Genomic DNA, 13492 nt, shown 5'->3' with positions numbered 1-13492 from the left:
CTTTGATATTTGGTATGTAGCATCATCTAGTGGTCCTCTACCAAGATTGTTCAAATTATCCCCCTAGGGTCAAATGTGGCCCCACCCCGGGGGTCCCAAGTTTTACATAGACATATGGGAAAAAAAGTTTAAAAATCTTCTTGTCTGAAACCACAAACTTAGACCTTTGATATTTGGTTTGTAGCATTATCTTATGGTCCTCAACCAAAATTTTCAAATTATACCCCTTTGTTGAAAAGAGGCCCTGCCCTGGGGGTCCCAAGTTTAATATAGACCTATAGGAAAAAGCTTTAAAAATCTTCTTGTCTGAAACATTACGACCTAGGCTTTTGATATTTGGTATGATGCATTGTCTAGTAGTCCTCTACCAAAATTATTCAAACTATGCCCCTGGGGTTAAAAGAGGCCCCGCCTTGGGGGCACTTAGTTTTTATGTGAGTTATATAGGAAAAATACTTAAAAAATCATCTGATCCTATTTCCAAGACGGTTTAATTATAATTACCTGATGACCCCAAGTAATATGATGTCACTTGACTGTGACCTTGACCTACTGACCTACTTTCTTGTTTTTTAAGATACAGCCTTGAAATTTTGATGACATACACAGTTTTGCACACAAATCGTAAAACTGAATTTCATTGACCATGAATATGACCTACTGACTTTCTTTATATTTTATCATCAGTTTGACATTTGAAACATGTAGCTCATTACTCAGGTGAGCGATCCAGGGTCATCATGACCCTCTTGTTTAAAGTTTGGTTAAGGTTTGAATATGGGTCATCTGGGGTCAAAAACTAGGTTGCTAGGACAAATAAAAAAATTTTATATGGATAGAGGCTGTATTTTTCAATTGAGATTGATGAAGTTTGGTCAGAATGATTGCCTTGATCAAATCTAGTCAAGTTTGAATGTAGGTCATCTTGGCTCAAAAGCTAGGTCTCTAGGTCAAATTGAAGAAAATACCTGTTTACACTTAAGAGACTACATTTTTGGTCCAATCTTAATGAAAATTGGTCAGAATATTTGTTTCCATAAAATCACTAGGTCAACAATGTTTACACTGTTATGGTGTGTTTCTCAGGTGAGCGACCTAGGGCCATCTTGGCCCTCTTGTTTCAAATTAAGATGGATGTATCTCAGTAACCAATGAAGGTACTGATTGGAAATTTCATTTATGCCATCAGATGGACTCGGACAATCAGGGTAGATAACTTTTGATTGAATTTATGACAATTTACTTCCCTTTATTTTATGTAAATGAATATACCTCAGCGGCATCTAATGAGATTGGTTTTAAATGTTATTTATGTCTTTCAGGTTAAGGAATAGTTTTGCTAGTACAAAAATGCAGCATTTGAGCTTATGAACCTCAAATTAGGTATGGAGATTGGCCCTGACTAGTACATGACCCATAGGTCAAAAGGGGCTGTTACAAGAAAATATTTATCCTGATAATATTTAGTGTGTATGCCTATGTGATCTATGTCAAAACTTGATCATGGCCCTCTTGTAAATACAGCCTTGAAATTTTGATGACATATACAGTTTAGCACAGCGATCTTGAAACTGACGTTCAGTGACCATGAATTTGACCTACTGACCTTCTTTCTTAATATTTAACATCAGTTTGACATTTGAAACATGTAGCTCATATTACTTTGGTGAGCGTTCCAGGGTCTTCATGACCCTCTTGTTTAATTATCATATTTTGAGGGCTTAATTGGAGATGTTTGTAACTCATATGAATTAAACGAGATAAAGTGTTTGGCATCAAGCCCTCAGTATGCTAAATATAGTAAAAAATAATTAGTTAATGAATATATATTACAGATACGGAAGCTGACAGAAGACACTGGTCAAGAGGAGAAGAGAAAGGACATGTTAGAGACTAGAATTACAGTAGGTTTTTACACAGATCTTATTGTTTACAGTTAATAAAGTATACCATACAAAGATACTGAAAAGGAAATTAACTCTGTTGATTCTTATCATTCTGTCTGTCTTCCATCATCTTGCATTAAAGTTTCAACTTTAAACAACTTCTCATGAACACCTTGATGGATCATCATCATATGTAGTCTGCAGCATCATTGTAAGGTCCTCTTTCAAGTTTGTTCAATGGTTCAGCTTGACTGATTTTAGGGGCTACCAGAGCTGAAAATAGAAAAAGAAGCTTTTAAAGACTTCTTTTCATGAATGCATCAAACTTGGTCTGTAGCATCCTTGTAAGGTCTACTTACATTTGTTCAAATGGTTCCATTTGTCTGATTTTAGGGGCCACCAGAGCTAAAAATAGAAATTTTTTTAACATCTTCTCATGAACCTCTTGATGAATCTTCAAATTGTTAATATATATATATATAAAATATCAAATTATTGCCCTAAGGTCAACAAATGGCCACGCCCATGTGTCTGACATGTACTTACTATAGGCTTATATATAAGAAACTTTGAAAATCTTCTTTTCTGAATGAAAAATAGCTAGACCCTTGATATTTGGGGTGTGTTATCAGATTTGTATTGTCTACTGTTACTGTTCAAATTATTGCCCTAGGTTCAGATGTTAGTGACATGTATATAATATAAGTCTTGGGACACCCTTGATCTTGGGACACCCCTAAAATCTGTAAAAATAATTTTTTTCTTTTCCCCACTTCAAGAAGAGCTTTTGTGATTGCCCTTTGTCCGTCGTCAACAATTGACTGTTAACACTCTAGAGGTGACAATTTTAGCCCAATTTTAATGAAACTTGGTCAGAATGTTACCCTCAATAAAATTTTGGACGAGTTCAATATTGGGTCATCTGGGGTCAAAAACTAGGTCACCAGGTCAAATCAAAGGAAAAGCTTGCTAACACTCTTGAGGTCACAATTTTGGCCCAATCTTAATGAAACTTGGTCAGAATGTTACCCTCAATAAAATCTTGGACGAGTTCGATATTGGGTCATCTGAGGTCAAAAACTTGGTCATCAGGTCAGATCAAAGAGAAAGCTTGTTAACACTCTAGAGGCCACATTTATGACTGTATCTTCATGAATCTTGGTCAGAATGTTAACCTTGATGACCTCTAGGTCAAGTTCGAATCTGGATCATGTTGGTTCAAAAGCAGGTCACCAAGTCAAAAAATCAAAAGAAAAACTTGTTAACACTCTTAATAGGTCACATTTATGACCATATCTTAATGAAACTTGGTCAGAATGTTAATCTTAATGATCTAAAGGTCAGGTTCTAATTGGGTCAAATCGGGTCAAAAACTAGGTCACCAGGTCAAATCAAAGGTAAAGGTTGTTAACAATCTGGAGGCCACATTTATGCTTGTATCTTCATGAAACTTGGTCAGAATGTTAATCTTTTTGATGTTTAGGTGAAGTTCGAATGTAGGTCATGTGGGTTAAAACACTAGGTCACTAGGTCAAATCAAAGAGAAAGCTAGTTAACACTTTAGAGGCCACATTTATGACCATATCTTAATGAAACTTGGTCAGAATGTTTTAACCTTGATGATCTGATCTTTAGGTCCATAGGTCAGGTGAGCGATACAAGGCCTTCAGGGCACTCTTGTTTGGACATGTATTTTCTCAGCGTATTTTTCGTCCCTAAGTGTTGGGACTATGTATTTGTACCGATTCGAGATGTAAATCAATTACCGTTATTATTGTATGGTGTTGTATTGATCAAAATATCAAATAATTGTAAGAACTAAAGAATAATTTTTAGCTCGACTAGAAGTGTATGGAAAGCTATCCTACTCAACCCAGCATTGCATCCTTCCGCGTCCCCGCGTTGGTAACAGTTTCTCTTTTTATTTTTAGCTCACCTGTCACAAAGTGACAAGGTGAGCTTTTGTGATCACTTGTTGTCCGTTGTCCGTCCGGCGTGCGTAAACTTTTGCTTGTGACCACTCTAGAGGTCACATTTTTCATGGGATCTTTATAAAAGTTGGTCAGAATGTTCATCTTGATGATATCTAGGTCAAGTTCGAAACTGGGTCACGTGCGGTCAAAAAGCAGGTCAGTAGGTCTAAAAATAGAAAAACCTTGTGACCTCTCTAGAGGCAATATTTATGTCTCCCCCAGGAGACATATTGTTTTTGCCCTGTCCGTCCGTCCGTCCGTCTGTCCGTCCGTCCGTCTGTACGTCACACTTCATTTCCGAGCAATAACTGGAGAACCATTTGACCTAGAACCTTCAAACTTCATAGGGTTGTAGGGCTGCTGGAGTAGACGACCCCTATTGTTTTTGGGGTCACTCCGTCAAAGGTCAAGGTCACAGGGGCCTGAACATTGAAAACCATTTCCGATCAATAACTAGAGAACCACTTGACCCAGATGTTGAAACTTCATAGGATGATTGGTCATGAAGAGTAGATGACCCCTATTGATTTTGGGGCACTCTGTCAAAGGTCAAGGTCACAAGGGCCTGAACATTGAAAACCATTTCCGATCAATAACTAGAGAACCACTTGACCCAGAATGTTGAAACTTCATAGGATGATTGGTCATGAAGAGTAGATGACCCCTATTGATTTTGGGGTCACTCCGTCAAAGGTCAAGGTCACAGGGGCCTGAACATTGAAAACCATTTCCAATCAATAACTAGAGAACCACTTGACCCAGAATGTTGAAACTTGATAGGATGATTGGTCATAAAGAGTAAATGACCCTTATTGATTATGGGATCACTCCGTCAAAGGTCAAGGTCACAGGGGCCTGAACATTGAAAACCATTTCTGATCAATAACTAGAGAACCACTTGACCCAGAATGTTGAAACTTCATAGGATGATTGTACATGCAAAGTAGATGACCCCTATCGATTTTGGGGTCACTCCGTTAAAGGTCAAGGCCACAGGGGCCTGAACATGGAAAACCATTTCCAATCAATAACTTGAGAACCTCTCGACCCAGAATGTTGAAACTTCATAGGATGATTGTTCATGCAGAGTAAATGACCCTTATTGTTTTTGGGGTCACTCCGTTAAAGGTCAAGGTCACAGGGGCCTGAACATTGATAACCAGTTCCGATCAATAACTTGAGAACCACTTGACCCAGAATGTTGAAACTTCATAGGATGATTGATCATGCAGAGTAGATGACCCCTATTGATTTTGGGGTCAGTCTATTAAAGGTCAAGGTCACAGTGGCCTGTTCATGTAAAATCATTTTTTGGAAATAACTTGAGAACCACTTGACCTACAATGTTGAAACTTAATAGGATGATTGGACATGCAGAGTACATGACCCCTATTTATTTTGAGGTCACTTGATCAAAGGTCAGGGTCACAGGAGCCTGAACAGTGACTTGAGAACCACTAGGCCATGAGTGTTGAAATTTAGCGGGATGACTGGACATGCCAAGTAGATGATCCCTATTGCAGCCAACCATCAGTGTCGCTTTGACTTTCGCTCCTGACCCCTATTGACTTCTTGCCTATAGGACTTTGCATTGGGGGAGACATGCGCTTTTTTACAAAAGCATTTTCTAGTTCTCAATGGATCTTCATGAAAATTGGTCAGAATGTTCACTTTGATGATATCTAGATCAGGTTTGAAACTGGGTCATGTGCGGTCAAAAACTAGGTCAGTAGGTCTAAAAATAGAAAAACCTTGTGACCTCTCTAGAGGCCATATTTCTCAATGGATCTTCATGAAAATTGGTGAGAGTGTTCAGCTTGATGATATCTAGATCAAATTCGAAACTGGGTAATGTACGGTCAAAAACTAGGTCAGTAGGTCAAAAAATAGAAAAACCTTGTGACCTCTCTAGAGGCCATATTTTTCATGAGATCTTCATGAAAATTGGTGAGAATGTTCATCTTGATGATATCTAGGTCAAATTCAAAAGTAGGTCAAGTGCCTTCAAAAACTAGGTCATTAGGTCAAATAATAGAAAAACCTTGTGACCTCTCTAGAGGTCATATTTTTAAATGGAACTTCATGAAAATTGGTCAGAATTTTTTATCTTGATGATATCTAGGTCACATGTGCTCAAAAACTAGGTCACTATGTCAAATAATAGAAATAACAACGTCATACTCAGTTCAACAATGGGTCATGTGGGGATAGGTGAGCGGTTCAGGACCATCATGGTCCTCTTGTTAAACTTTCTCTTTTTATACGCCCGTTTGGAAAACTGGACATATTATGTTTCGGCGTCCACAGACTTTGTCTAGAGCATACCTTCTTCATGCATGGAGGGATTTTGATGAAACTTGGCACAGATGTTCACCATCATGAGACGGAGTGTCGTGCGCAAGAACCAGGTCCCTAGGTCTAAGGTCAACGTCACACTTAGAGTTCAAATCATGACCTTGGGGTCAAAATTGACCCCGCCCCAGGGTTCACTTTATATTACATAGGAAAATCTTAAAAAATCTTCTTCTCAAAAACCAGAAGCCCTAGAGCTTAGATATTTGACATGTAGCATTGCCTAGTGGACCTCTACTGAAGTTGTTCAAATCATGACCCCACCCCAGGGGTCTCTTGATTTTACATAGATTTCTATAGGAAAATCCTCAAATGTTTTTAAAAATAAATCAGAAGGCCTAGAGCTTAGATATTTGACATGTAGCATTGCCTAGTGGACCTCTACAAAATTTGTTCAAATCATGATCCCCGAGGTCAAAATTGACCCTGCCCCAGGGGTCACTTGATTCTTCAAAATTTTTCTAAAAATAAACCAGAAGGCCTAGAGCTTAGATATTTGACATATAGCATTGCCTAATGGACCTCTACAAAATTTGTTCAAATCATGAGCCCCGGGGTCAAATTGACCCTGCCCCATGGGGTTACTTGATTGTACATAGAAAAATCTTCAAAATTTTCTAAAAATAAACCAGAACGCCTAGAGCTTAGATATTTGACATGTAGCATTGCCTAGTGGACCTCTACAAAATTTGTTCAAATCATGGCCCCCGGGGTCAAAATTGACACCACCCCAGGGGTCACTTGATTTTACATATTATTAGGAAAATCTTCATCAATTTGCCAAAAATAAACCAGAAGGCCTTGATCTTAGATATTTGACATGTAGCATTGCCTAGTAGACTTCTACAAAATTTGTTCAAATCATGACCCCCAGGGTCAAATTGACCCCGCCTCATGGGGTTTCTTGATTGTACATAGAAAAATCTTCAAAATTTTCTAAAAATAAACCAGAAGGCCTAGAGCTTAGATATTTGACATGTAGCATTGCCTAGTGGACCTCTATAAAATTTGTTCAAATCTTGACCCCCCACAGTCAAATTGACCCAGCCCCAGGGGTTACTTGATTGTACACAGGGAAAAGATAATTTTACTAAAAATAAACCAGAAGGCCTAGATCTTAGATATTTGATATGTAACATTGCCTAGTAGACTTCTACAAACTTTGTTGAAATCATGAGCCCGGGGGTAAAATTGGCCCCGCTCCAGGTGTTACTTGATTGTACATCGGAAAATCTTCCAAACAATTTCTAAAAATCATCAGTTTGACATTTGAAAAATGTAGCTCAGATTTCTCAGGTGAGCGATCCAGGGTCATCATGACCCTCTTGTTTACGAAATTATGCCCCCTTTTCGACTTAGAAATTCTTGGTTAAGGTTTTGTATGTAAGCTGGTATCTCAGTACCCACTAATGGGAAAGGATTGAAACTTCACACCTTGTTCACTGTCATGATCTGACATGCACTGTGTAGGTCCCCTTTTTGGACCTATCAGTTTTTGTTTAAGGTTTTAGCTCACCTGTCACACAGTGACAAGGTGAGCTTTTGTGATCGCGCGGTGTCCGTCGTCCGTCCGTAAACTTTTGCTTATGACCACTCTAGAGGTCACATCTTTCATGGGATCTTTATGAAAGTTGGTCAGAATGTTCACCTTGATGATATCTAGGTAAAGTTCAAAACAGGGTCACGTACCTTCGAAAACTATGTCAATAGGTCCATATTTTTCATGAGATCTTCATGAAAATTAGTGAGAATGTTCACCTTGATGATATGTAGGTAAAGTTCAAAACAGGGTCACGTACCTTCGAAAACTATGTCAATAGGTCAAATAATAGAAAAACATTGTGACCTCTCTAGAGACCATATTTTTCAATGGATCTTCATGAAAATTGGTCAGCATTTTTATCTTGATAATTTCTAGGTCAACGACGTCATACTCAAAACTGGGTCATGTGGGAAGAGGTGAGCGATTCAGGACCATCATGGTCCTCTTGTTAGAATTATGTCCCTTTGTTGTTACTATAAATAGATTTTATTGTAACTTTCTTATTACTGGCGGTAGAGAAAAATCGAGACCACTTTTCTGTGGTACAGCATGCATGTTACATCCAATTTTTAGGTGTATTTTGACCTATCTCTACCTGGTAAAGAGTTACTTGTGGACTTATATTATATAGATTTTTTTTTTTTTTTTTAAAGATTAATTTCCATTTGTTGTTACTATAAATAACTTACATGATAACATTTTTATAATCAACCAAAAAAATTTAATATGAAAACAACTGTAGGTTTTTATATATATAAATTTTAATCCAAGTGTTTTGTTATAACATATTGTATATATAGTACAATATTGTTTATACATCATTGACAGATATCAGTTCATTATTCGACGCCGCCCTGAAGGCGGTGTCGAGTATATGGGATACACTTTTATTTTGGACTCTGTAAAGGTGGTAATGAATAGTTTCGTAGTGATAAACTGAACACAGTGAATAGTTTGTAAAAGGATCAACGATATTGCACAATACATTTTAGTGAATAAACAAATAATGGCAAAAAGAAAACATAAAAAATGTGTGTAATGCAACTTATTATGTGATTTAAAACAATGCTATCTGTCTTTCCTCTCCTTATTTGTAGAGCAGAACATATTTTTTTATTTACAATTTCGTCAAAAATGTTGATCCGATTTATTGATAAGGGAGGTTACTCTGTAAGTCAAGTTTTCTATTTCTATTCTTAGCATGACCTACTTACCTATCTCATTTTCTATAAATAGAACACACCGCAGATATACCATACTGTAAAGCGTGAATCGCCTGGACAAGGGAGCGTTCGTGTATTTTACAACTTCGAAGAGAATATTTAAAAAAAAATTATGGAAAATTACAATTGCCTGCATAAAAATTCCTTGGAAAAAAAACGTATTTACAAAGTAAATAAAGGAATCAATAAGCATGTTGAAATGAACGAAGGAAGTGCCGCTGTTAACTTATTTTTAACCTTTTTGTCTTATTTTCTTTGTTGATAGGTACAGTGATGTAATTTCAGAATCCGCACACTTTTGCAAATTCCTATTTCTATTTTTTTTTTTTTTTTTTTTGCTTATGTGTCATACAGATCTACTCATTGTTTACAGATATACACTGTCAACTAAGGTGTGCAATAGGCTAAAGAGCACTTGGCTGAATTTGTCAGTGACAAGTTAATACTTCTTTAAATGTGGTAAAATCGAAATATCAAAAGCCATGGGACCATAACTTATCAAAGCATCAGTGACTTTAAAATAGAATTCCTTGTTGAATTTATATGTTCATTGATCTTATATGACTAGTCAGTTGCTCTGGTTTTATTATATCTTGTTACTTGCTTCTTTTTTTTCTTTTTTCTTTTTAATTTAATAGATAGTTTTTGTATTTGTCCATTCCTGACAAAAAAAAAAAAAAAAAAAAAAAAAAAACATTTTCATTGAAATATTTTCTACACTTTGGCAGTGGGTTATTATGCTTTCTAAATTTCTTGTAATATTAGATTTGAGCTAGACACTGACATACTCCTAGTAACCTTACAGTTCAACGAGGACTTCAAGTTTATCGTTCGTCCGAAAAAAAAAATGAATTCTATGATATTCAAAAGTATATAAGAAAGATTCATGCTTTGTGAATAGGGGCAATATAGAGATTATTTATGTTATATCATTCTTTTCTTGGACAAAATTTTTGATTGCTGTGTATAATCTGCATTCTGAAATCTATAATGTAGGTGACTAAGGTCCATAAAACTTCATCAGTAAATAGAAAACACTCATTACATTACATGATAATAAAAATAATGGTTTCTGTGAACCACAACTTTGAAATAATTTCAACATTTCCTCATTTCCCAACAGACTGCATTTCTGTGAAACTTCATACACACGCTCCTGCATATAAGAACTTTTCACAGGAGATGACCTTAGTTAGTGAAATAATTACTTTAATTTTGTATGTAAAGGGACCACCTACTCGCAATGTTAATGTCATTGCAGGTAGAGGATTTGTATTGCATGGTAAAACTTTTCTATCATGTTTATTCTTCATGTTTTAAACAGTTTATAACATATATTGTTTTATGTGCTAATGTTGATAACTTGTAGCCAGTCAGACTAATAAAGTAATGATTAGGTGATTTCTCATATTGCAATGAATGTACTTCAGACACAACACTTGGCGGCGTCTTTGATGCTTTCATCAATGAATTGCCTTGTGTTATACTGCAGTAGAGAAAATTAGGTGCCTTCCAGTAGGGGACTTTGTATTGCATGGCAATACTTCATTCACTTGTCTCTTTTATTACTTAATATTTTTGACACAGACTCAAGCTATTATGAAATATCTTCATCCACCATTGCAGTCATTTAACACTGCAGTGACAGTTCCAGTTTCCTCAGATGAGCCCAGTTTCACTATCCAACAATGAATTAGTTGGGCGCGCTGTCTCCTGTGACAGCTCTTGTTTAAGATTTTTGTCGAGCCCGCTTGTGGAAGAGAAGACATAGTTGTCCAAATGGCTGTTCGGTGTATGTGCGTGCGTCCGTCCACCCATCCGGATTTGTTTGTCCGGACCGTAACTTTGACATGCATGAAGCAATCTTGTTTATATTTGGCATGAATGTTAACCTCAGTTAGACGGAGTGTCATGCATAAACCCCAGGTTCCTATCTCAAAGGTCAAATTCAAAAATGACTTTGTCCGGAAATTTCTTCTTCATGCATGGAGGGATTTTGATGTAACTTGGCACAATTGTTCACCATCATGAGACGGAGTGTCTTGTGCAAGAACCAGGTCCCTAGGTCTAAGGTCAAGGTCACACTTAGAGGTTGGGGCCTCCGTGGTCGAGTGGTTAAGGTCGCTGACTTCAAATCACTTACCCCTCATCGATGTGGGTTCGAGCCTCACTCGGGGCGTTGAATTCTTCATGTGAGGAAGCCATCCAGCTGGCTTACGGAAGGTCGGTGGTTCTACCCAGGTGCCCGCTCGTGATGAAATAATGCACGGAGGGGCACCTGGGGTCTTCATCCACCATTAAAGCTGGAAAGTCGCCATATGACCTATTATGTGTCGGTGCGACGTTAAATCCAAAAAAAAAAACAAAAAAAAAACCAAAAAAAAACACACACAGAGGTCAAAGGATACAAGAATGACAACTTTGTCCGGAGCATTTTTTCCTCATGCATGGAGGGATTTTGATGTAACTTGGTACAAATGTTCACCACCATGAGACGGAGTGTCATGCGCAAGAACCAGGTCCCTAGGTCTAAGGTCAAGGTCACACTTAGAGGTCAAAAGTCAGATACAAGAATTACTTTGTCTGGAGCATTTCATTTTGATGCATAGAGGGATTTTGATGTAACTTGGCACAATTGTTCATCATCGTGTCATGCGCAAGATCCTAGAATTACTTCCCTTTGTTGTTACTATAAATAGCTTATATTCGTAACTTTTTTATTACTGGTCGTAAGGCAAAATCAAGTCCACTTTACTGTAGTACAACATGCATGTTACGTCCAATTTTCAGGTGTATTTCTCTACCTGGTGAAGATTTTTGTGTGGACTTAGAATTTTTTTTTTTTTTTAAGATTTACGTCCCTTTGTTGTTACTTTAAATAACATACCGTAGATACCCATGTATAATGCGCAGTTTTTTGACCCCCGGGACCACCCTCGAATCGTGGGTGCGCATAATACACAGGTATAGACAATTTTGGAACTTTAAAACAAGTTTGTTACCGATGTTCGCTATTTTGGTAAAGGGAAACTACTCCCCGTGCTTACTGTCACCGCTAAAATCTAAGATTGACGTTACGTTCCGTAAAAAATCGAATGGTTTATTTTTCTTTCAAACAAAATTAATTTCATGTAAATTTAAAAGTATTTTGATGAAAGAAATGTTAATAAATCACAAAAATTATGATACTAATTAAAGTTCGAGAATTATCTTTAAACGAGATCAAACTGTGAACAACATAATTGACACGAGGTGACACGTTAAGTGCTGGTAATTACTGGCTATTTGATCGTGACAAAAAGACTATCACACCTTTTGTTATCGGTTTGAATTGAGAAGCTCATGTCATTTTGAAAGATACCATTCCGAAATATTGAATCAGCTGCTATTTATTTATTCAAATTAGTAAACTAAAAAAGGTAAAACAACAAATATAACATTATTTTACTCGTTTTATTTTCAAGAAAACAAAAATCGATAGTACCGCGAGACCGATGCTGCTCTCCGCCGCAGAGATAAAATTAATTACCGGTGTCGATGTAAACTCTACTTTCGTTTTCCATCCACCTCAAAATTGACCAAAAATGTTTTTTTTTCCCATGATTTTGGGCTTAAATCGGGGGTGCGCATTATACATGGGTATCTGCGGTATATTGTTACTTTTTGCAATATCTTTTTATGCCCCCGAAGGGAGGCATATTAGTTTTCAACTGTCCGTCCGTTCGTTAGTTAGTTCGTTAGTCACAATGTTAACTTTTTGCATGAAGGCACCTTATTCGCGAACCACTGCACCCAGGACTTCACATGCTGATAGTACTTATTGAGAATACCACCCCTACTGACTTTCGGGTCACTAGGTCAAAGGTCAAGGTCACAGGGGCCAACATAAACTTTTTGCATGAAGGCACTTTACTCGCGAACCACTTCACCCAGGACCTTCAAACTTCACATGCTGATAGTACTTATTGAGTACACCACTCCTACTGACTTTGGGGTCACCAGGTCAAAGGTCAAGGTCACAGGGGCCAGCATTAACTTTTTGCATGAAAGCACTTTACTCGCTAACCACTTCACCCAGGACCTTCAAACTTTACATGCTGATAGTACTTTATGAGTACACCAACCCTACTGACTTTGGGGTCACCAGGTCAAAGGTCAAGTCACAGGGGCCAACGTTAACTTTATGCTGATAGTACTTATTGAGTACACCACCCCTACTGACTTTGGGGTCACCAGGTCAAAGGTCAAGGAGCTGCGGGGGCATTTGTCACCATTAGTGACAGTTCTTGTTTTATTTGGCATAAATGTTTGCTGCAATGAGACAAGGAGTGTCATGTGCAACTCCCAGTCCTTTTGACAGCTGGCAGGCTCGACATGTTGGCCGTGGGCATCTAGTCTTTCTAGGTGGCTGATTCTTAATAGTCCTCGCTAAAATAGAATAAACTTTTCTTTACACTCCACTTACCTAGAAGGTTTTCACCACAATTACAACTGTATTGTCCAAAAAGTAGAGTG

At 37.5% G+C, this 13492-nt stretch overlaps 1 protein-coding gene across 1 annotated transcript in view; it reads left to right on the top strand.

Annotated features, from left to right (window-relative positions):
- The window catches only part of LOC123546154 (structural maintenance of chromosomes protein 3-like), a 446003-nt gene that overhangs the window by 166177 nt on the left and 266334 nt on the right, over positions 1-13492 (top strand). The window contains exon 13 of the mRNA XM_053551316.1: positions 1836-1904. Within this exon, the coding sequence (XP_053407291.1) occupies positions 1836-1904 (69 nt within the window). The remainder of the gene's footprint in view (positions 1-1835; positions 1905-13492) is intronic.

This window comes from Mercenaria mercenaria, chromosome 9 (genome assembly GCF_021730395.1).
Source record: "Mercenaria mercenaria strain notata chromosome 9, MADL_Memer_1, whole genome shotgun sequence".
Classification (NCBI taxonomy): domain Eukaryota; kingdom Metazoa; phylum Mollusca; class Bivalvia; order Venerida; family Veneridae; genus Mercenaria; species Mercenaria mercenaria.
The sequence above is the reverse complement of the archived record's forward strand: the minus strand, read 5'-3'. Positions and strand labels throughout refer to the sequence as shown.